Consider the following 25,582-nt stretch of genomic DNA (forward strand, 5'->3'; position numbering starts at 1 on the left):
TTGCTTCTGGATACCGTCGAGGAGATATTCAATTTCCAAGCGTTTATCCATCGGCCTTGGCTGCGTGATGAAGTGGCAGTTGAGGCCCATCCGCAGGATCTTATCTTCGTCAGGTGTTGGGACGTGACTTGTGAGGTTGATGTACTCGTCACGTCCTTGTGGGAGGCGTATCTTACCTCCGTTGAGGGCGACGAGTTTCTTGGTAATGGTCCTGTTCTTCTTCTCAGCATCTTTTTCCTCGACGAGTGCGGCCCTCTCTTGTTCCTTGGCATGCAGTTGCCGTTGCAGCAGGGTCCTCCTGAAGCTCCTCGTGCCTGGTTCTCGCTGGGCGGTAGGGTCATGTAGCCGGAAGAACGTGTATTTTGATAGAAGAACCTCTTTTAGGCAAATATAGGTAAGGAGAAACCAAACTTAAATATAACTCAAGAAACGTTTCTCCTTCCCACCGCCGCCCGGAGAGCAGCGAGCGACCCCCCGACGATGCCAGATAATCAGGAGCCCCCACAGGATGATACGATTCCTGCTACAGACGGAATTCCTGATGTTCATCCCCAGGCACACCACTGTGGCGCTCGCACAAGAGAATCCCCGAGACCTTCGAGGCGAGATCCACGGCTTCGCCCAAGACCGGCCCGGCCAATGAGAATGCAACTCTAGGTCCGTGCCGCTATAAATACCGTTCCACAAACTTTCTTGCTAAAGTCTCTTCAATCGACTCGTCCGAAGATGACCTACGAGAAGGTCAAAACGTCACGTAATACCAGCTATACCAGCACCAACACCAGCCCTTAATCCAAAGACGACCCTGGCCCGAACTGAACTACGCTTACGGAATAATACCGGCACTGACAACGACCCCTGCTTGACCTGGACCTGATATCCTGTTCTCATAAAAGATTCCTTCAGCATTTACAATTTTTTGAAAATTCCCAATATGAATATTGGCCAGTTACTCAGAAACATCGCTGAGCCTGAGAAGCGAATTGTAAGGAAAATAGAAAAAACAATATATAAAATCAACTCGCTTAATTCTGCCATCCTTTTTAACAGTATTATTATTATTATTATTATTATTATTATTATTATTATTATTATTATTATTCTTATTATTATTATTATTATTATTATTATTATGAAAGTTATTAAAAACAAAATTTTTGAAAAGTATTAAAAACAAATAGTACAAGTACAATAAAAAATCTCGAGTCTCAGTAAATGAGAGAGAGAGAGAGAGAGAGAGAGAGAGAGAGAGAGAGAGAGAGAGAGAGAGAGAGAGAGAGAGGGGGGGGGGGGGGGAATTTCATGAGCACTTCCCCCTCCTGGCTGTCACAGAACTTGATATATCTGACAGTTTTAGTACCTGGAGGTAGAAAAAGGTTACTGAGAGAAGACTGGGATTTCCTTCATTCTTCCATAATTTTATAAATATATAAGCTAAAATCTTACTAATTCACTATGGTATTTTCTTTAATGAATTGATATTATTGCTGATATTAATTAGTAATATTTAAAAATAGTAAATCATTTATTTATTATCATACAAAAAACATACATCTTTGTAGTAGAGAGAGAAAGAGAGAGAGAGAGAGAGAGAATTATTGTTTTTATTATGTGATATCATTGCAACTTATTAAACTTACTAATACAGTATTAATCAAAATTAATATTTGAAAATTAGTAAATCATTTTTGTATTATGAAAATGTATTTAGTCATGAAAATAAACATCAAAATACACTAATTAGTGATTATTTTCGGAAAATACAGAGAGAGAGAGAGAGAGAGAGAGAGAGAGAGAGAGAGAGAGAGAGAGAGAGAGAGAGAGAGAGAGAGAGAGAGAGAGAGAGAGAGAGAAACTATGGTTTTTATATCCAAATCTAAGTAGAGTATAAATGGATTCTTTAAGTGAAATAATGTTTCAAAGATATTTTGCTGTTTTGTATTAAAGGATATGTATGCTGTTTGAGAATGCGTTCCTTATCCTTGACTATGGTTACCATACAGTTTAATAGCGTAAATTAATTTATGCGCCCTTTGCTCAGAAACTAGTTCTGCGTATGAGGTATCGTTAAAAAGCATAAAAATCCGTCGTAACCTTGGAATTTGCGTTGTAATCTAACCAGAAACTTAGTTTTGTTAATTATGTATACTGGAAACAAGCAATGATTTTTTTTCATTATTTGCGCTTTTGAACTGTTATAAACTGCACATCCCAAGCTAGTGTATTCATTCGCTCGGAAACTAGTTCCGCATATGAGGCGTCATTAAAAAAATTTAAAAAATACGACATAAAAAGTGTCGAAAATCATCATAACCTCAAAATTTTTGTTGTAATCTAACCCCAAACTTATTTTTATTAATATACTGTGCTAAACTATAAAGGATTCTTATCATAGTATGCATTTTTTAAAAGCGTCGTTAACTCGGAGCGTCGGAAGCGTCAGCGTCGTAACCTCGGAACAAGCGTCGTAACCCAGGGCGGATTTTTCAATGAATATTTAAGAAAAAGCGTCGTAACCTCGGAACGTCGTAAGCCGGAGCCATCGTAACCTGGGGACCGCCTGTATGTGCTTTTGCTTATACGTGTACATTCGACTTCATGTACAGGCGGTCCCCGGGTTACGACGGGGGTTCCGTTCTTAAGACGCGTCGTAACCCGAAAATCGTCGTAAGCCGGAACGACGTTCTTGAAAACATGTCCACAGGGAAAATTTCACTACTTATTTGCAATTTTTCTTAGGGCCGTATCTCTAAAATTATCACTAATTTACTTTTTTCATGTGCAACACTGTGTATTCACAAATTACTGTATATTTTCATTAAAATACAAGAGAGAGAGAGAGAGAGAGAGAGAGAGAGAGAGAGAGAGAGAGAGAGAGAGAGAGAGAGAGAGAGAGAGACCTTACCTTACAGACCTTACATCTTGTTCGGGTTGCCCCAGGTCCCTCAGTGTGAGGCACCTCTAATGTCTACCAGAGAGTTGCTAGTACATCTTCCGGTATATTTTGCATCTTCCAATCTTGGATGGTCTGGGATGGAGTTTAGATATTTGTCGAGCTTATTCTTAAACACATCTACGCTCACTCCTGATATATTCCTCAGATGAGCTGGCAACGCATTGAATAGACGCTGCATTATCGATGCTGTTGCGTAGTGGATTAATGTCCTGTGTGCTTTCCTTATTTTTCCTGGTATAGTTTTGGGCACTATTAATCTACCTCTGCTTGCTCTTTCTGATATTTTTAGTTCCATGATATTTTCTGCTATTCCTTCTATCTGTTTCCATGCCTGAATTATCATGTAGCGTTCTCTTCTCCTTTTCCTTTCTAGACTATATAATTTTAAGGATTGTAGTCTTTCCCGGTAGTCAAGGTCTTTAACTTCTTCTATTCTAGCTGTAAGGGACCTTTGTACACTCTCTATTTGTGAAATATCCTTTTGATAGTGTACCATATCATATTGCAATATTCAAGTGTGGACTACGAACATATGTTTTTATAAAGCATAATCATGTGTTCAGCTTTTCTTGTTTTGAAGTGCCGTAACAACATTCCCATTTTTGCTTTACATTTTGCCAACAGAATTGCTATTTGATCATTGCATAACATGTCCTATTCATCATCACACCAAGGTCGTTAACTGCTTCCTTATTTGTGATTGTCTCATTATTAGGTCCCCTATATGCATATAGCTTTCTTTCTCTGTCTCCATAATTTATTGATTCAAATTTATCAGAGTTAAATACCATCCTATTTACCTCTGCCCAATCATATACTTTGTTAAGGTCTCTTTGTAGAGCGTTCCTATCTTCATCACAAGTAATTTCTCTACTTATTCTTGTGTCATCTGCGAAACTACTCACTACCGAATCCTTAACATTACTGTCTATGTCTTCAATCATAATAACAAACAGTATTGCAGCTAACACCGTACCTTGCGGCACACCGGATATTACCTTGGCTTCATCCGATTTCTCGTCGTTTGCAATAACTATCTGTTTTCTGTTGTGTAAAAATTCTTTTAACCATCTTCCTACTTTATCCACGATATTGTGTTTTCTAATTTTCTTCGCTAATATATTATGGTCTACTTTGTCAAAAGCTTTTTGCAAAGTCTAAATAAACCACATCTGTTTCATTTCCGCTTTTCATATTTTTGAATATGTTCTCACGGTGGACTAACAGTTGGGTTTTGTGTACTTTTTCCGGGTACGAAAACATGTTGTCCTTTATTAAACAAATTATTTTTTATTAAATGTTTCATAATATTTTTCTTCATTACCCTTTCATACACTTTCATAATATGTGATGTTAGACTCACAGGCCTATAATTACTTGCCTCTAGTCTTGATCCACTTTTGAAAGTAGGGGTAATATATGCTAATTTGTGCTCATCATAAATCTTGCCTGTATCTACACTTTGTCTTAATAATATTGCAAGTGGCTTTGCGATAGAATGAACTACTTTCTTTAACAAAATAGCAGGCACTCCATCAGGCCCTGCAGCAGCTCCATTTTTAATTTCATTAATAGCCTGCACAATATCAGCTTCATTAATATCTATGTCAGCTAAATATTCACTATTTTCATCCCTTACTTCTATATCATTATCTTCATTATCTATTCTAGGGGTGAATTCTCTCTTATATCGTTCTGCCAATATGTTGCAAAGAGAGAGAGAGAGAGAGAGAGAGAGAGAGAGAGAGAGAGAGAGAGAGAGAGAGAGAGAGAGAGAGAAATAACTCCTTAGGTTTCAATAGATTGAAATGAACGTCTGTAGGCAACTTTTTCCCCCTCCCATAAATACATATATTTCTCCAGAGAAGAGAGAAAGAGAGGACTGTGCAATTATGTTTGTCTGTCTATCAATTCTTTTGCTGAGAGCGAGAAAGATAAAAGGAAGAAATAGAAACACCAAATGTATGACAAGTATCTTGTGGAGAGAGAGAGAGAGATTTGTCCTTACAGTATTTAAAAGAGAGAAATGGAATGATTATTGTATTTAAAATACTCAGATATGAATTTTGTACTTACAGTTACGTACTTGATTTACATGAGACAAGGTTATTTCTCCTTATACGACGTGTTTTCGCTGTGGAAATATGAATTGAGTAGGTCTCGTTGTGATTATGAACTATTATTTTTTTTTTTTTAACATTACCTTGGCGGCATGTTTATTGAGTAAAAAAATTATGTGATTCCATTTGCAATTTTCCTTTATATCATCATTATTTATCTTATATCGGTGTGAAACCAACCGTAAAATGTGTTCTTCCAAGTACAGTAGTTTTGATTAAATGATTTTATCTCAGTTTTATCTACGGTTGTGTTCGATGGCATACGTTTACTTGTTGTTGATGCACGATAATAGTCATTAGCAGCTTGAACAGTTTTCTCAGCTTCACTTATAACTTAGTTTAAATTTAACAGTATATTTCCCGATTGATCTTTGATCTATATTGATCTTTGATCTAGAGCGAATAAAGTTATTACATTAAGATATCTCAGTTCTATTCTACATAACGTCATTTATAACAACTACGATAATAGTGTACGTATAAGAATCTGACGTGTAGGCCTATGCCCTGTCATTGCCTCAAAACATAAGAAAATGACAAGTAGGCCTATGTCCTGTCACTGCCTCAAAATATAAGAATTTGATGTGTAGGCCTATGCCCTGCCATTGCCTCAAAATATAAGAAATTGAAGAGTAGGCTTATACCCTGTCATTGGCTCAAAATATAAGAAATTAATGTGTAGGCCTAATCTCTCGATATTAACATTTGGGGGAGACCAACACTAATAAGAAAAAGTAAACCATGATGCATATGTATTTAGGCTGCACTGACAAAATGATCCAATTTGTTCATAATGATATATACCTTTTTGTCTTTTATCAGAGATATCAATTGCATACTTCACAATTCCAGGAACTCAAATCTGTGGGTTCATGATTCAAGCACAAACTCAGCATCACCGAACAGAGTCAAATCCGTACTGGTAATCATTTGGACTGTTAACTAGTGTGACGTCATTCCCCCTTCAAGAGTTAGCGAATCACAAGCTGCATAGCTGGCTGGACTCTGCTATAGCTAAACTAAGAACTTATCTTGTGTGTAGCCTTTATTAACTCCTACATATTATCAAAAGGAGGAAATTATTACTAATAATATTGCATACGTAAATGCGAGCTGATGCTTTGAATCTACACTGGATTGTGAAAAATCTTCCCAGCCTAAATCATTCTAAGCCAAAATTTGAGCCATATTTGTATGCTACAACTTATTATGCGGGTAGTGCAGTGAAGATACATGCAATTAAGTTGTCAACAAAAATCGGTTCAGTCAAGATTCAGTGTTATTGGATTTCCCAATAACATAATGAGCTGTTCAAAAAGATATTATTATAAACAGTCATTCGCCATCCTTCCCAGTTGATACTAACAGCCTCGTTTTCAATTGGTGCATTGTTGCAAAATTACATAGAAAATACTTATATGTATAAAGCTGCCACAGTGTACAGTGATATGTAGTTCTTAAATCTCATAATGGGGTGGTGTTCCTAGTTTCACTATTATTACAGTATTTATTATGCAAAAAGAAACAGAGAAGGATACTGAGTATAAATTGCTAAATAAAATACTATGTAAATACTTCCAAGGAAACAAGTTTTACTCAGTAACCTTGTGGGATTCTTTTTCCATCTTCAGGAGAAAACTGTAAGAATTTTTAGTTAGGATTACAGTATTATTATTAAGAAAGAATTGAATTGGAGAGTAATTAAATGTGACATGTAATAAAAATCAGTGTGAATTACTCAGCAGTGCTGTAGCTTTCACAGGAGAATATTATACAAAACTTTCTAAAAAAAATCATATTTTATAGTAAATAAAAAAGAAAAAAAAAATTATAGTAAATCAGAATAATATTACAACCCATATGACTACTTCCTGAAAATCACTTCTGAAAAATTAGTTGATTTTTCATAAATTATATGAAGTTTGTGCAAATGCTGAAATATGTTGAATTCCTGCTCATTTAAGTATATACGTGAAATATGGATGCAAAACAGGCAGCCAAAGCTTCATCCATTATGACTCTAATACAGTTGTGACAGTCTTGCAGCAATGAAACCTATTACTCTTTACAGATGGCCAATTTTACGATATAATTAGCCTGATAGTAACAAATTGAGGAAGAGTAAACCCACTTTTGGCTTTTGGTATCCATTTCAAAATGAATGCTACACTGAAGCATTGTTCATATGCGGAACAAACCTTCGGTCTTAACAATAGGATAATCATCTATTGGGCCACCTGGAAACCGGTTAAAAATAATCAAGGATTGTAAATAAGGAATTTGTGGTGATTGTAAATAAGGAATTTGTGGCATCTGGCAACCCATACAAATATGAGGTGGAAGCTGGTCATGGGCCAAGCTTGGGACCTCATGATGCATCAGTCTTTCTTTGCCTTGAAAAGTAGTTGCATTGCGCTCTCTTTCCCAAGCAAGATGCTTTGTTTACCCTTTATTTCTTTACATTTTAGAGTGTGTGTGTGTGTGTGTGTCTCCTTTATCATGGATTCCTCCAATACTTCCAAGCCCTGTCAACATATTTGTCTGGGAGTTCAGGGATTTCCATGTTCCAGGTTTTTGGCTTCTGTTGCTGATCCCCATTTGACTTCAGTAGGTGCCGTGCAAATTTTTGTACTATCTCTAATCGGTGCCCGTATGACATTCCTGGCCTATATCTCAGTGGAGGGCTTTCTATAAAAGAGGGATCAACGTAAGGTGTCAACTTGTCCGTCTTGGGAAGGTTTTTCACCTCCCCAAGCAGACATTTCATTGTCTCCTCCTTCCAGTAGTCTTCCTCCTGCATCTTTTTTTCCATTGATTCATCTTTGAGAGTATTGGGTGATGCACAAGATAGTTTCAAGTTTAATTAGGCCCCTTCTCTTGTGGGAGATGATCATACTCGACTCAACTCCTTAGGAGAAGAGACTCTCCATCCAGCTTCCTTTGTTTTGGATTTAGAGTCCAACAAAATGGTGGTGGCTTGGGTATCCCTAGGCCTATGCGGTTCACTCACTTTGGATGGTTTGCTGACACATTTCTTGTATTCTTGCCAGCCTCCCCCAGTCCCACCGGCAGTGCCCCCTCTGCCTGGCCCACACTACTTTGGTATGCATGTGATGCCTTCAAGCAGGCCGAAGCCATCAACAACAGTGTCAGCTGGGTCACCGCTTGTCTCCCTGCCAGTGAGGCCATTGGCTCATGCTGCCATGCCCAATGTTTTGATGTCACTCCTAGCTTCCACTCAGCCTATGTCGTCGACTGCGATGTCGGTTCTCCTCCCGTCTCAGGGCGTGATGTCATTACCATCCAGGTCCTGTTGTGCACTCAGCCTCCCTCGCAGACGTTCTTTCAGGCGATGTTTGATAAACTGGAATCCGTTTTTCGTGAAAGACATGCAGTTCCCCCTACAAAGAGAGCATAGAAGGAGAGAGCCTTCCCCTTCCTCCTCTCCGCCTAGCAAGAAGAGTCGAAGTAGGAGAGAGCCTTCCTCCACTCCATCTCCTGCTCCTCCTACTCATACAAGAGTCAGATGTTGGAGGATTCAGGACTTTGTTGTTTCTTCTTCCAAGAATGAGAGGAGTTTCTCCGTCTTTCTACATGGAGATGTCTCCATTGCACATACAGGTACATGTTCAAGTTTGCGATGGCTCCCCGTCTCCACAGCTTACTAGAGTTAGCCATAAGGATGATAGAGCACCGATCAAGAGTTCGAAGTTGCCTTCCACTCAGTTGTCTCCTGCATCTTCTGGGATTTCTCACAACAAACGTGTGGGTGACGATGACGGTTGAGAACGTGAGATGCTTTGTGTCCATGGACGTGCATCTCAATCTTCTTCTCCCAAGATGACCTGACTTTTTAAGTCTCCTTCCCCCAAGAGTTCCTGGTATTGTCGCTCTCCATCTAGAGATGTTAACCTTCGAGGTCAGTCTCCTCCCTCACAACCTTCTCATGCTCATTGGTCCTTATTCCATGACCGTGTACGTTAGTCTTTTTGCTGCGGTGTACGTGAGTCTTCTCATGGCCATGCACGTGATCCATCTCAGGAGCGGGCACATGAGTCTTTGCATGGATGTGTACATGGTACATCGCACGTTCGTGCTCATAGTTTTCCTCGACAATGTTCGTGATGCATCTCGTGGCCATGTTTAAGAGCCCACTTGTTCAGAGGTTTCAGTTGTTCTGGATACCATTTCTTCCAGTGAGAAACGTGGTGGCCAGCTCTGTAGGGAGACCTCTCAAGTGGCTTTAGAAAAGGACGAGGCTTCTTTCTAGACCTTCTTCCTCAGTTCCTTCGTTCTCCTTTGCTGGAGCCAGAAGAAGGGGAGAGCAGTGAGTTTCTGTCTTCTTTTTTGGAGGTCACTGATCTCATCCATAAGTTTAACCCAGAAGGGAGGACACAGGCTCAATCTTCGATGACCCCTACTGGCATAGAAGCTTTGCTTGGCCCAAAGCGGAATTATAGAACTTTGTTCGAGATCCCAATTTTTTGACATGCACAGTCTATTTTGTAGCATATTAATGACCTGATGTCAGATAGGGGTAGCTCACTTCAATCCAGTAGGTCATCTAAGTTCCTCTCTCCTCCTCTCCTGTGCTGTAGGAATTATTATTCCACCAACGTTATTCAGCTAATGCCATGCCACCTTAATCCTGGACTAACCCTGGAACAAATAAGGTCTGAGTGTCTGTTGTTTTCCTCCCAGAAGACCTAACTATGGAGTCTACTGTTTCCTTCATCTTCCAGGGCCTTGTTGAAGGTAGCGAGTGCAGTAGATTCAGAGTTATTGTCAGCTCTTTGTAATGGGGACCTCTTAGAGTTGCAATTTCTCTTCCCAAGAACGCAGTTAGAGGATGCAATCGATTGTAGGCGGGCTGATACCAAAGATAGATTAGTCTAGCAGACAGTATCAAAGTCGTAAGTTTATTCTTGTCCACCTCCTCCTCCACATCAACGACAAGCTAGACGGTCTCCCCCAAGGAAGCAAACCAAGCTTTCATCTACTGTGAGGACTTCTCAGCCTCCTATGGCTTCTGGGCCAAGACAACAACAACGCCCCTTTTTGTCACACTCCTACAAGCCAGGTAGAGGCACCAGAGGCAGGGACAGAGGGGTTTGCTACGGGTCGGGGGATGCCTGGCAGTTGTACGGAGTGGAGAAGTGGGTAGTTGATGTCTTTCGGGTCGGATGTCTCCTGCCTTTTGACTTTCCTCCCCCGCCTATCAGACAAACCCCTGCTCTACCTGACTAATGCTCGGAGTTCTCTAAAGTTCTTAGCTCTTTGAGGCGAAATTTTGAAGATGATGAACAAGGGCACAGTGGAAGAAGTACATCATCCTTCACTGGGGTTTTACAGTCGCTTCTTCCTGGTTCCAAAAGCCATAGGTGATTGGAGGCAAGTGATAGATCTTTCCATATTGAACCTATTCATCATGAAGACGAGGTTCAGGATGGAGACGCCCCGAATGATTCTGGCAGCAGTAAGGGAGAACTACTGTATGCTGTCAATAGATTTGAAGGATGCGTATTTCCAGATCCCAATTCACCCTTCATCCAGGAAGTTCCTTCACTTCAGCCTTGGAGAGCAGATCTTCCAGTTTAAGGTCCTTTGCTTCAGCTTGACTTCAGCTCTGCAGGTATTCACAGGGTCTTTGCCCTAGTCTCGAAGTGGGCTCATGCTCATGGGATTTGTCTACTGAGATACCTCGACAACTGGCTGGTCTTGGCAAGTTCCGGAGAGTAGCTACTTCAAATCAGATGGTAAACCTGGAGAAGTGCAGTTTGGTCCTCAACCAGAGGATTCTGTTTTTGGGTATGTCAGTGGATACAGTAGCATCGAAGGTTTTCCCGTCAGACCAGAGATTACAGAAGTTCAAGGCAGTGGCATGGTCCTTCCTGTCACAAACTGAACAACCAGCTCACCAGTGGTAGGTTCTGCTAGGTAATTTGACATCCCTAGAAAAGCTGGTCCCTCATGGTCAACTCCACCTATTTTCTTTTCATGGAGGTTGAAGTAGTTCTGGTCCACAGCGGGCAATTCCCCTCAACAGCAAGTAGCACCTTCAGACTCAACGCCCAGCAATGCCACCGCACAGCTCAGGAGGTCTAGGAGGTTGCAGCTACACAACCATCAACATGGCAGAAGTGGCTTGAGACCTGACTCAAGCGACCAATGAAAAAGCAGACTTACTGCCACCAGCCAATAGGAGATCGGCATGGGGCAGACCCCCTGCTGACGAGAGAGATAGAGAGAGAGACTCTCTATGATATCAGTTTATCTGTAAAAAAAGTTATATATAGATATATACACCAATCTTAAGGTATACTATGCACCAATCTTAAGGTTGTATTTGATAATGACTTTATTAGCCTGTTTGAAGTAGTATAGAAAAAGCTGCTATTAGAAAAATACAGAATAATCTCTACAAGTATAACACTGCTGAATTAGCCATTACTTTCAATAAAGTATGTTTGAGAGAGGATCTGCTTCTTAAGTACAATAATAGTAATTGTAATCACTTGATATCTTCCATTTCTTGTGATCTTAAATCTTAAATGGGAAAATAAAGTCTGCCTCTTCAGGTTCTGGCTGAAGAGGCCAACTGATCAAGTTGGAAAAGCTTCCTGTATATAATAATATACTTGTACATACATACTACTGCAGACTATTTTTCCAGTAATGGTTATAATAAAAAGAATACATAATATAAAAATGTAAATATAAAAGTAAACTGTATAAGTAAAAACTGTTTGGCAGACTATAATATGTTGGAGATAATATGTTGAGAGTTAAAATATGTGATTGTTTGTGGTCTGGTAGTCATTTAAAAGAATTAGGACCAAAGAAAGTAAAGAAAAATTATAAACAGAATTTGCATGGACAAGACAGATAGGGAGCAGTAAAATTACAAATGAAATATTTATTAAAGATTGAGCAGTTTGAGGTTTATGCTGTAACACATGAAAGGAGAGAGAGCTACTCAAGATACTTGTGGACCTAGACTCAGCAGGATTTAGTTTAAGGCCTTTAATGAGTTCCACCTACCTTACTACAAATAATCTCATAGATATAAAAATGTGCATTACCTTACAGTTGTTGCAAATTTTGTTTGTTAAGAAATTAGGAAACTAAATACAGGTAGAAATAACTTGATTTTTATAGTACATAATGAAATTTTCTCAGAGATCAAGAAGACTTTGTGGGCCTGAGCTTTTCTACAATTTCATCAGTGGGACCTAATGCATCAATTGTCCACTATGAACCTTCACCAGAAACTGATCGCAAGATAACCACGGAGGAAATATATCTATGTGATTCAGGCGGACAGTACAAGTAAGTAGTTCATGTTATTTTGTGATTGTTCAAAATAGAAAGAAAAAGAAGGAAAATTGGCAAAGAAAAAGAAAAGTAAGTCTTTCTTATCTCCTTCTTTGTAATGTACTTCCAAATTTTAAGCACTCCCAGTATGTCATCATCCATACTTTCCACAGGAATGAATCATCCCAAACACCTGCTCTACCTTTTTGCTGCTACTGTGTATCTTTATTTCTCATCTTGTCAGGTCGTCTTCTCCCAAGTATTCAACAGAAACCATTCATCCCTACAATTTGAACTATTTGCTTTCAGTCAGTTAAGTACCTGCGATGCTCTTTTAGACTTGACTTGCCATTTACAAGGGAACCTTGATAAGGGCTTTGAGTGGAGAGTAAACTGGGTAGGTTTTAGTGCTGCTTTTGATTTAGTAAATCACCAGGCACTTATTTATGCTATTCAGAATCTTAGAGTGGGTGTGTGTTATATCTCAGCCTTGGCCAAGCAACAGTACACTATAAAATGACTGACAGTAAAACAAAACAAAACTGAAAAAAATGGAAAGAAAAAGATTACTAGCTTTCAGTATACTCTTCTTAGTCCAGTTACTGCAAGGCATAATTATAGTAGTACATACTCAGTTAACGATTAATTACATTCACTTGTCAATTAATAATAGTAGTTTACAAGTTAATTATACTATGGGCACACATGAATAATAAAAAAATAAGCTACAATTATAAAGATTCGGCAGTGCCATAAAAGGTGAAATTCCTCATCGCACATGGATAGGTCCAGATGATGAATGCAAAGGTAAGCTGAATGTCTCCATGGTCGCTCTTGATAAAGGCATCCCTCTAATGCCATGCAATTGGTATAATAAGGATTCACTAACTAAAAATGTGCCCATGAGTGGCACAGCTTATTGAAGCTCACTTATATCACACTATTCTCAAACTGGAATTAAACCAGCATGCAAACGATGGGTGGCAGGCTGAGAAAAGGATTGACATGGGGAACAAAAGGAGGGTTTACTGATGAATAGAGAGAGAGAGAAAAATACACATGGTGAACATGGGGTATACTTGGAGGGGTTCATAACAATTGAGAAATATAATCAGTAAGAGGAAAATCAGGCCCCAAAAATACTCGAGTTTGTCCTAGGCTTACCATAGGCATCCAAAGGTGCTATCCAGTTATCCTGAATTGGAGCAAGGGTTAGCAGTTTCTGTGAAGGGTGCAAGTCAGGAAAAATACATCTGCCCACTAGTAAGGCCAATAATCATGTGAGAGCAAATTCAGGAGTGCCCAGGTGATGCTGAGGCAGGAGCGCTTCAGGGTTCAATATGGCCACCGCATCAGGTAGGTCTTCCAATCTTTGTAACAGCTCTCTCGCAGCAACCTGGAAACATGAGATTTTGATGGCAGAGGAGGAAGGATACAGGAAAGAAAAAAGGAGAGAATTATGCTATGTGGGAAGCCATTTGCACTTTGTTTGCATGGGGGTGGTCATTTTTTGAGTGAAGGTTAGCCCTGCAGATAAAATAACCCCCGTATTAGTAGACATTTCATCCTTAACAGGACGGAAGGTCTATAAGAACAGGATTAACCTGAGCGAATGTAAATTACTCTAATTTAAGAATTGGTTTTGTCTGGCTGGCCATCTAAGCATACTCGCATGCATAGAATAAAATGGCACGACCTAATGCTAAGAACATGTGCTTGCGCTCATTGAAATGAAGTACTGTTTGTGGGTTAAATTTTAAAACTGAATATTAGGTTAATTCTACACTAAAAGTGGGAATGTTGATCGGCATCCGAAACTTAGTAATAACAATAAGAATAAGCTTAAATATGATACAGCTGGGTTTCTTAATTGAATATTTCCCAAGTAAGCAAATAAAATACTTCAACATGGGTGTGCTGGAATGCAACAAAATACATATGGAGCCAGGACAATGTCCTCAGCTATGGGCTAGAGAACAGACTTAGCAAAGTACAAAATAAATTCTTTCAGTACAACAATTCTGACTAAAAGTAGGAGACAATCCTAGACAGACTTTCTGGATCAAGGGCTAGGGTTGCTTTTCTTAAGTTAAAACACCATAAGTAGTATAGATTACAAGTGCCATGGGAGCTCAGTGGCTCTGATAAATACAAGAAATGGGATCCTAAGGCTATGTGTAATATATACATGGCATTATGCCAAGGCACCAGGGCCAAGAGAGCACCTATGCTCTTGTCACTATTTGAGCTTTAGGCACTTGACCTTCCAACTCTACCACTTGAGGCTTAGCCCTTTGATGCAGGTAGCCTTCCAGTTATTTCTCCTGGGAAAGTGCTGGAATTGTAGTTACAGGTTGAAGCTGACTACATTTCGTCAAGGGAACAGAGTGCTCAAGACCAAAAGTGGAAATGAGTACGGGCAGTTCCCACTTCCTGGCGATCCGGTTTAATGGCACTTGTCTAATGATGCCATTAACCCTTAGTGGACAGGTAAAAAAATCAGTATGCAGCTCCTCAGGCCAGGTAAACTTTGAGCTCAGCCAATTTACAAAAAAGGCGCATCAATGGAAGCACATGGTGAAAGAAAATAAAATGTCCCTATCTTCCATGAGAAGTTGAAAATGACTATGTACAACCCCTTGTGGGGCCTCTTTTGCAAGACAGTTGTGAATTTTACCAACTTATGTTTTTTTCTAATGAACAATTTAATTTTATTTTGTAAAATTATAATTACAGCTCACACAATATCAAAACAGATCAGAAATGAAATCGTAACAAATTCTTAGCATGTTTGTTGAAAAATATTTACATAAAATTACCAAGAACAAAGATTCAATAACTTTTTTCATTTGTACATGTTTTTTCTAATATTTCTTTGCACTTCTCCTTGCAAAATTACATTTACAACTGACATACTATCGTAAAAGACAAGAACTAAAACCAACAGCAGCCCTTTAGTATATGTATGAGCAAATTTATAAAAAGATGTCATATAAGACAGAGAAGCAATACATTCCCTCTTGAAGTCAAAATCACCATTAAGCTTGCATGAGCTGCCGAGTCTTTATTTGAGCCAGTGTAAAAGTTTCTATCAGTGAATTTATGAGTGATAGGAGTGTTTTAAGGAATATGAGTGCGGCTAGGGTGTCCCCTGTAAGCGGCGCGTGTCAGAATCCCCTTACTGGCATGATAAATGGCCCATATGCAGGTGGGAGAGAAGAACCTTAATTTAGTTAGAGCTAAAGCTCACAATATCAGATCAGTAGTCACATCATTGTCTTTTAGACATGTTTTGTCTATTGCATCCATTTTACGGGCTACTTATTGGAAGTGTCGATCAGTCTTTGTGACACATTATTTGAAGGATGTGGAAGTGATATATAATAAGTGCAGTGCATTAGGGCCATTATCCATGGTTGGCAGGGTGTTAGAGGAGGAAGTGTAGGAAGCTTTTCTTCCTATTTATTTTTGCCTTGATATCAGGTTTTGTGTTCAATGGGTGTCCTGGGGCACTTAGTGCTTGGAGTGCCCTCCAGATCTTAATTTTATGGTTGGGTTTGGTAATTTTTTATATATTTGTTGGTGTAAGTGTTTATTGTTACATAATGGTCCTTATGTAATTATATGCCCAGGGCAGAGGCAACTGACTACTTGTATGCTTAGTAGTCACTGGTTTCATGCCTAGCTACAAAGCTCCACATTTGTAGAGGTGAGTCTGGCCAATTAGCCACACTCTAGATGGATAAGACGAGTGCCAACCAGAGGCAGTACCTTCCTGTAGAAGCTCTCTTATCAAGGAAGGAACAACAAGCATTGATTAATTGTTTTTATTTTCTATTTCTCTGTGCATTGGCATTTATAATGTATGAGGTAGCATTAACCATATCCCACCTCTGGAGCAGTATGGATAATAGAGGCAGAATAGTAATGCAAAAAAGAGGCTCAATTATAAAACAGATGGAAAAGTTTAAATACTTAGGATCTACCTTAAGCCAAGAGGGAGGATGTGAGGCTGGAGTAGTATGTAATAAGAAAATGCCAACCAAGCTAAAAGTCATGATCTATAGCACAGTGATAAGACCAGTGTTAATGTATGGATCAGAAACATGGGCCCCAAGAAGAAAAGAGGAAGTAAAACTTGAGAGAACAGAGATGAGAATGCTGAGGTGGATTATGGGAATATTGCTGCCTGAGAGATCGGAAAAGGACGAAATAAGAGGAAGGGCAGGCTTAGTAAAGATTACAGAGGTAATATGAGAGTCACAATTGAGGTGGTATGAGCATGTGTTGAGGATGGACGATGAGGAGGGAGTGTAGAGGACTTGGAAGGAACCTGTTAGAGGAAGAAGATTGAGAGGGAGACAGAGAATTAGATGGCAAAATAAAATGAAGGAAGATATGGAGAATAGTTATGGTGGAGGATGATGCCTTTGATAGAAGGCAGCGGAGACGGCGCATCAGGCAACCAATTTCTTAATGTAGGGACAACAGTGGGAAAGAAGAAGACCTCTGGGTCAATTTGGGATATACGTACTTACCAAGTAATTACAAAACAGAGCCCTCCCTCCTCCCTGCATATGGGAATGGGCGGAAACAGTTGACTATCCTGTAAGTGGGCGGGACGATACCTACACAAACAACGTAAATAGCACTACCGTAATTGTCAAATTTTAAGCTCCCAGTGCGAGTGAAACTGTAAGCAATGTAATTATTTGGTAAGTATATGTATATAAAACATTACTTTATCATGAAACTGTCATGCTTCCCAAGTCAAAGCCTATTATAAATATATATGCACATCTATCTGTCAGTTAATCTGAACTGCTGACAGTTTCTGCTTAACCCTTAGGAGCTAGGGTAAAAAATCAATATGCAACACCCAATCTGGGGAAACTTTGGGGTTGGCCAATTAAAGATAAAAACACATCAGTGGAAAGAGGAACATATAGAAATGCACATGTTGCAAGAAATTTTTTTTTTACAATTTTCCCGATCTTTCCAGAGATGTTGAAAATTAATATTTCTGGGCTCAGCCCGTGTCGCCCAGTGAAATGTCCCTTTAGCATACATTTCTAAGGTAAAATATTGCTATAATACCAGAGAAAAAAGCTAATATGGAATTGCCAGAATATTCTGGCTCGCTCACCTTATTTTAAGGTGTCGGTATGGTTTCTGGGGTGAGCGAAACCACTACCAGAGGTCCTTTGCCATTTAGATTCATCCTTCTTCAAAATCCCTCAACTATAGAGGAGCCAACCTAAGGCCCACTCCTCGCTACCGTTACGGCTAGCGCCTCTTGACGTCATTCCTTTCGATAGCATGATCCGCACCGCACATCTTTTTTCTGCTCTGTGTTGTGTTCGTTCTGGAATTCTCCTGTTTTCAACATGCAACTTCAAGATTCTGGTTTGGCACCACGAGAGTTGCTCAATCTGCTACGAGTTCATTGACCAGGTCTCCTCTGGGGTGAGTAATGTTCCAAATACTACACTTTAATACAGTGATTTCAGTGACCAATATGATCCGTGATATATGAATCATCTTACGTTATAGTTTAATCTGAAGTAGCCTTAAGTATTAATACTAACCCCTCTTTCAGGGCGCCCAAGTGATCCGGGAGTCCGCCCTTTCCACCCTGAAGGTCTGGGTTGGTGGGTTTGGCCGCAATGTGACCAAGGGCCAACCCTACATTCTATCTAAGGAGATGGCCACCCTCATCTTCCCCGGCGGGAAGAGTGCCTCTTATGTGGACCCGGAGGTGGCGGCTCCCCTGATTACTGCCATCCAGGAACAAGTGGCGCAGACTTCAGAGGAGGTGACGACACAGGAGGTCGCCCAAGAAGTAGCCGCAAGGGACCTGGACCTCGAGCCCATGACGGTGGAGGGCGCAGGTAAGGATGTAAGTGAGGTAGGTTTTGTAGGGGCTCAAGGGCTTTCCTTGAGCCCATCTAGAGCTTCTTCTCCTACTACTACTACTTCTTTCCAGGGATTCACCGGGGGTATTCAGTCGGTCAGACCAAAGTCCGCCCTGGTGATCCCTAAAGTTAAAGGTAAGCGTGACTAAATCGCTTCAGAAGTCGCTGTCGAAGAAGTCAGATTCTAGCCTTGCCCATAAGTCTTCGGCTCACCATCCCGGAGTGGACAAGGCTAAACTGGCATCTTACTCTAAGGGTTCGAAGTCCAAGTCTTCTAAGGACAAGGCTCAGTTCTTCCCCTCCGACCCTGAGCCTTCAACCTCCAAGGGAGCCAGACCCAAGACTCCTAAGGAGAAGGTAGAACCTTCCCCTTTCAACCCAGACACCTTCTCTGCTAATATCTCCGCCAATGTTATGCAGCAGATGAGTAGTTTGGTCGGGAACTTGGTTCAAACCAAGTTCCAAGAGATGTTTGTTCAGCTCTCATCTTCTCTAGAGGAGTCAGGGCAGTCTATCCGAGCTATCTCGGATAGGCTGATTACCCAGGAGAACCTCATCGCAGGGCTCCGCGAGAACACAGCGACAGGACTTCCACAGCCCGGCATGGTAGCTCAAGTCATGCCGTATTCATCTACCCTTCCCACGTTTACGGCAAGCAACCCCTGGAGAATTGCTTCCCACGCTCCCTACGTAGACGGCATGCTAATGATTGAGGGCTGCGGAACTCGAAGGATTGAGGACTTTTGAGTTTCATCCGCAAGGATTACAGCCCCCTTTCATTGGCTATGTCCGCCTTACAGAAGTGGCTATGAGAAGGGATGACAAGGTCCTGAAAGAAACTGTAATTCTCTCTCGGGATCACGCACAACGGGAATGGCTACGTAACCTAGAGGAGTGGCAATGTACCAATACCACGGTTACCGCCTTCAAAAGTCCTTTCACGATCTTCACTGTGTACGAGGAGACTCCCATCCCGTTCACATCGAAGGTAGCAGAACTCACTCTGCAAGCCGCAATGAAGGACGAACCGATGCCACAGCTCCGGGAGACAGAACCAACATCCCTCCTGCTCCCCGGAACGGACGATCACTGGGTAGATCTTCCGGCCACCTTTTCAGTGGGTAAACTGAAACCGGACTGCACCAACTCTCAGTTCAGCGAGAGATTACCCAGGCTGTCAGACAACCTCATCCAGACTGAGTACGACGCCAGGATGAGGCTGTGCAGATCCCTCAATTCCCTAGTAATGACGGAAGTATCGGCTCTAATCTATGGAGAAGAGCCGCTATTCAAAATCATTGCAAAGTCACTATTGTACTCGATGCAATGTGACCTGTATGATTTCGTCATAGCTAGGCAAAATTGTAGGAAGCATGTACTGGTGGAGGCCACTATCCGACATGAGCCTAACAAGCTCTTAGCCTCATCCATTTGGGGCCCTGACCTCTTCCCAGCCTCTGTAGTGAACGAAGTTCACTGTGAGGCAATTAGGTTCAATCAGAGCCTAAGGGTTTGCTGGGGTTTGGTCAGCCAACGCAAATCTGAGTCGGCTGCATCAAACCCAAAATCAAAGAAGAAGCCTAGGAAATTCTAGCCTTTCCAGGCTTCTCAACAGCAGGCCGTAGTACAGGCGGTTCCAGTATCACAGGTACCGCAACCCTCCACTTCCAAGTCGCAGCCACAACAGCAGTTTGTGCTGCTAACACAACCGCCTCAGCAGGCACAGGCTTCGACCTCCTATGCTGTCTCCCCTGCTTTCAACCCAATCTTCGAAGGTCAGTCCTTTCAGCCCTTCAACAGGTTTGGCAGGGGTAGCAGGGCAAGAGGCGCCTTCTGCCAACGGGGCAGCGGAAGAGCCTCTAACCGAGGTAAGGGTTCCCGAGGAGGACTTGGGGCACGCCCTTCCTCGAACCAGTGAGAATCGTCAGGTAGGAGGGAGACTGTTCCTCTTTCGTCACCGATGGAGGTTTAGCAAATGGGCCCAAAGTATTGTGTCCAAAGGTCTAGGGTGGAGCTGGCTCAAAGGTCCTCCTCCATCCAAAACCTTTCATCAACAACCAACAGCGGAATTGATAGAATACTCTCAAGAACTCCTTCAAAAAGGAGTAGTGTCAAGAGTCAAGCATTTAAAATTTCAAGGTCGCTTGTTCAGCGTGCCAAAGAAAGGCTCAAACAAAAGAAGAATAATTCTAGACATGTCCCGTCTGAACTTATTCATTCGTTGCGACAAGTTCCGAATGCTGACCGTTTCTCAGGTGCGGACCTTACTTCCCCGTGGGGCCGTCACCACCTCTATAGATCTTACAGATGCCTACTATCATGTTCTAGTAGCAAGACACTTCCGCCCGTTTCTAGGCTTCAGGCTAGGAAACCAGGCATTCTCTTTCAAAGTAATGCCGTTCGGGCTCAACGTAGCCCCCAGGATATTTACAAAACTGGTGGAGACAGTTGTTCAAGAACCAGTTTCTGGAACATCTGGGGTTCCAGATAAACAAGACCAAGTCCCGGCTAACACCGGAGTCTGGCTTTCAGTGGTCAGGCATTCAATGGGACTTGAACTCTCACACTCTATCAATTCCGCCGTTGAAGAGGAGAGAAATAGCCAAGGCAACCAGGCAATTTCTCAAGTGCAAGCAGAGGTCCCGGAGGAACCAAGAAAGAATCTTAGGCTCTCTCCAGTTTGCTTCAGTAACGTATGTTCTTCTAAAAGCCAAACTGAAAGACATAAACCGCGTTTGGCGCTCAAGAGCAAACAACAGATCCCAGGACAAACTAGCCACTATCCCGGCGATCTTACGAAAGAGACTCCGCCCATGGACGGAGATGAAGAATTTGTCAAAGACAATTCCGCTCCAGTTCCCTCCGCCGGCACTAGTGATCCACACAGATGCATCACTAAGTGGCTGGGGAGGATACTCACAGTACAAAAAGGTACAGGGAACCTGGTCCCTACCATTCCAACAGCTTCATATCAATGTACTGGAAGCTATGGCAGTGTTCCTCACCCTGAAAAAGCTTCATCCAGTCAAGAAATCTCATATCAAACTAGTGCTGGACAGTGCAGTTGTAGTACACTGCATCAACAGGGGAGGCTCCAAGTCAAGCCATGTGAACCATGTCATGATAGCCATATTTTCACTGGCAGCCAAGAACAAATGGCACCTGTCCGCCACCTATCTAGCGGGTGTAAGGAACGTAGTAGTGGACGCGCTATCACGTTCAGTCCCACTGGAGTCAGAGTGGTCCCTGGACAGGCAGTCATTCAGTTGGGTCTGCCAACGAGTCCCAGGGCTTCAGGAGATCTCTTTGCCACCGAGTCGAATCACAAACTCCCTTGTTACGTGGCCCCCAACCTGGACCCTCTGGCCTATGCCACGGACACCATGGCTATAGATTGGAATCAGTGGAAGAGGATTTACCTCTTTCCTCCAGTGAATCTCCTCTTGAAGGTTCTGAACAAGCTCAGGACATTCAAGGGACACATTGCTCTAATAGCCCCCAATTGGCCCAAGAGTAATTGGTTCCCACTACTACTGGAATTGGGACTCCGACCTCAACGGATTCCCAATCCCAGACTATCACAAATAGTACAAACGAGGACTGTGTTCGCTTCCTCAGGAATTCAGAAAGCCCTAACTTTATGGACTTCATGAAGTTTGCGGCACAAAGAGATACCAATATCGACCCTAAGAATATCTTAATCTTAGAATCTGATAAATGGGAATCGACCCTACGTCAATATGACTCAGCAGTTAAAAAACTGGCTGTATTCCTGAGGAATTCTGATACACAAACCATGGCAACCAATCTGGCCATATCCTTTTTCAGGACACTGTTTGGGAAAGGTTTAGCAGCTAGTACTATTACTACTACTAAGTCTGCACTTAAGAAAATCTTCCAGTTTGGATTCAAAATAGATCTGACAGTCTCTTATTTTTCATCTATCCCTAAGGCCTGCGCTAGACTCAGACCATCAGAGAGGCCCAAGTCTGTGTCATGGTTCTTGAATGATGTCCTTAAATTGGCCTCAGACACTAATAATGACTCATGTGACTTTTTACCCCTCCTGAGGAAAACATTATTCCTATTAAGTCTGGCCTCAGGAGCCAGGGTATCCGAACTGTCGGCTCAATCTAGAGATTCTGGTCATATAGAGTTTCTCCCTTCAGGAGAAGTGTTACTTTCCCCAGATCATCAATTTCTAGCTAAGAATGAGGACCCACTGGATAGGTGGGCCCCATGGAAAATTCTCCCACTTCCACAGGACCCGTCCTTTTGTCCAGTTGCTACCCTAAGAGCATACCTAAATAGAACTACCCTAAGGTCTTCAGGCCCTCTATTTATTAGGGAATAGGGAGGCACCATTTCCTTGAAAGGAATCAGGCAGCAAATCTTATACTTTATTAAGCAAGCCAACCCAGAGTCCTTCCCTCGGGTACATGATATTAGAGCAGTAGCTACATCTATCAATTACTTTCAGCATATGAATTTTGAGGATCTGAAGAAGTACACAGGCTGGAAATCTCCGACACTATTTAAACGCCATTATCTTAAGTCCTTAAAAGCCCTTAAATTTTTAGCAGTGTCAGCGGGAAACACAGTTTCTCCTGACACTACTTGAGTAGTAGTAAGTAGTTTAACCTAGATCTCTCCTTTCTACCTGCCTCGCTGACATTCTTGCCGTGGCTCAGCCACCATGTAGCCTTATTGTACCTTGGATGTCACATGTTGTATATATTGTGATATTTCCTCTCGTTTTGTTCTTAGGATTAGTCACAGTTTAAGTTACCCTTGCTGTTTAGTATTAAGTATGAATTGTTTTGTATTGACTTTACTGTTAAGGTTCCAATTGCCCTTTTGTTACTCATCTTGTAACTTTATCCTTAGATTATAGCAATTAACCTTAATTGTTTTTTATTATCCTGTATATTACTTGTGTGCTTCCTTATTCCAAGCTTATGTGGCCATTTCTCTGGTACTATTTCACGTAGCGACACGGGCTGAGCCCAGAAAAGGGATTTTGACGAAGGAAAAGTCTATTTCTGGGCAAAGACCGTGTCGCCCAGTGAAATCCCACCCTTTTATGTTCCCCCCCCCCCCTTTTTGGCCCAAGCTTGGGTGCTATCTGCAGGAATGACGTCAAGAGGCGCTAGCTGTAATGGTAGCGAGGAGTGGGCCTTAGGTCGGTTCCTCTATAGTTGAGGGATTTTGAAGAAGGATGAATCTAAATGGCAAAGGGCCTCTGGTAGTGGTTTCACTCGCCCCAGAAACCATACCGACACCTTAAAATAAGGTGAGCGAGCCAGAATATTCTGGCAATTCCATATTAGCTTTTTTCTCTGGTATTATAGCAATATTTTACCTTAGAAATGTGTGCTAAAGGGACATTTCACTGGGTGACATGGGCCTTTGCCCAGAAATAGATTTTTCCTTCGTCAAAATCCCTTTTATAACCCCTGGTGAAGCCTCTTTTACAAGACAATTGTAAATTTGACCAAGTTATACATGTTTTTCCTATAGATAAATTTATTTTATTTTGTAAAATTATAATTACAGCTCACATAATATCAAAACAGATAAGAAATAAAATCAGTAGCAAATTCTGAGCATATTTGTTGTAAAATATTTACGTAGGTAAATTTACTGAGAATGAAGATGCAGTAACTATTTTGGATTTATACATGTTTTTTCAAATATTTCTTTGCACTTTTCATTGCAAAATTACATTTATAACTGACATAATATTATAAAAGATAAGAACTAAAACCAACAGCAACCGCTTGATATATTTATGAGCAAATTTATAAAGGACATCATGTGAGACAGAGCAGCAGTACAGCCTCCCTTGAAGTCAAGATCACAACTGCACATAAGCTACTTGCTTCTTGATTTTAGCCAGTCTAAAGTAATAGCACCTCTTTTCTGCCTGATTTCCCCAAATCGATGGGGCATAATATTGTCACACACCATGAGTGAATCCGTCCACTGCCCGAAACCCGTTCATGAGGGTATTCGTCCATTAAAGGTTAAACGTTGCTACCAAATTTCAAAAATTAAGTATAGAATGATGACCCATTCCTAGATCTTGATTAAGCTAAATCTTTATTAAGCTCAGAGAATTATTTAATCATTTAAGAGGGTAAGAATGACAATGGGTCGGTTTTTTTACCTATTTTTTTTTTCTTCTGGTCAGAGATGGTACTACAGATGTAACTCGAACAATGCACTTTGGTATCCCCTCCAAATTTGAGCAGGAATGCTTTACGAGAGTTTTAAAAGGAGTCATCAGCATTGCATCCTGTATCTTCCCATCTGAAGTCAAGGTTTGTATTTATATTGCAGATTGATCACATGCTGTCACTAGTTAGTAGTAATTTGTACTATTAGAGGATTCAGGCAAGAAGTGTATAAGACAGGAGAGAGTGAAGAGGATTCAGGCAAGGAGTGCATAAGAGGAGAAAATGGAGAGAACTCATTACATGTATAATCTTATAAAGGGAAACCTTGACCTAAAACATAGATTATGGTGATGCGATGTCAGCTTATCCTTTTATGGAGGCATACTGCGAGTTCTCTACAAAAATCTTCCAGTTCACTGCCTGTTCAACCTATGTTGAAGTTTAGATCACTATACATTAAAAGCATCTTAGTAGATAAAACTGTTCCTCGTTGGACGAGTGGTTTTTTCACTTGGCTACCAATCCGGTGGTCCGAAGTTCAATTCTTGGCTCGGCCAAAGCAGAATCAGAGGAATTTATTTCTGGTGATAGAAATTAATTTCCTGATATAATGTGGTTCGAAATTAATTTCCTGATATAATGTGGTTCGGCTCCCACAATAAGCTTTAGGTCCCGTAACTAGGTGACCAGTTGGTTCTTAGCCACATAAGAATATCTAATCCTTCAGGCCAGCCCTAGGAGAGATGTTAATCAACTCAGTTGTCTGATAAAACTAAGATATACTTAACTTTAACCAGATAAAACTGATTAGTCTTCACAGTTGCTTAATTGTAGTTGAACAGGGGATGGATTTATGATTTTGAAAGTATTAGGTTGGTAACTTATCAACATTTGACAATGACTCTACACTTGGTACTGTTATTAAATGGGTATGGTGTTTTTGCAGTATATTCATACTGAAGAAGTTTAAAAAGGTAACTTGATTAGGACTGTGACTTAGTTCTGTATCATTAGTGTGTGTTTTTATGATAGCTCAAATTTTAAATTTATGAACGTATAATTTTTATTAGAATAATTTTTATCAGAACTTATGAGCGC

The 25,582-nt window shown here is 41.0% G+C and overlaps 1 protein-coding gene across 1 annotated transcript in view; it reads left to right on the forward strand.

The window, feature by feature from the left end:
- LOC135221783 (xaa-Pro aminopeptidase 1-like) overlaps window positions 1–25,582 on the forward strand; it is a 109,001-nt gene that overhangs the window by 69,349 nt on the left and 14,070 nt on the right. The window contains exons 8-9 of the mRNA XM_064259630.1: window positions 12,256–12,405; window positions 24,499–24,628. Coding sequence (XP_064115700.1) covers window positions 12,256–12,405; window positions 24,499–24,628 — 280 coding nt within the window. The remainder of the gene's footprint in view (window positions 1–12,255; window positions 12,406–24,498; window positions 24,629–25,582) is intronic.

The sequence above is a fragment of the Macrobrachium nipponense genome, chromosome 3 (assembly GCF_015104395.2).
Source record: "Macrobrachium nipponense isolate FS-2020 chromosome 3, ASM1510439v2, whole genome shotgun sequence".
NCBI lineage: Eukaryota > Metazoa > Arthropoda > Malacostraca > Decapoda > Palaemonidae > Macrobrachium > Macrobrachium nipponense.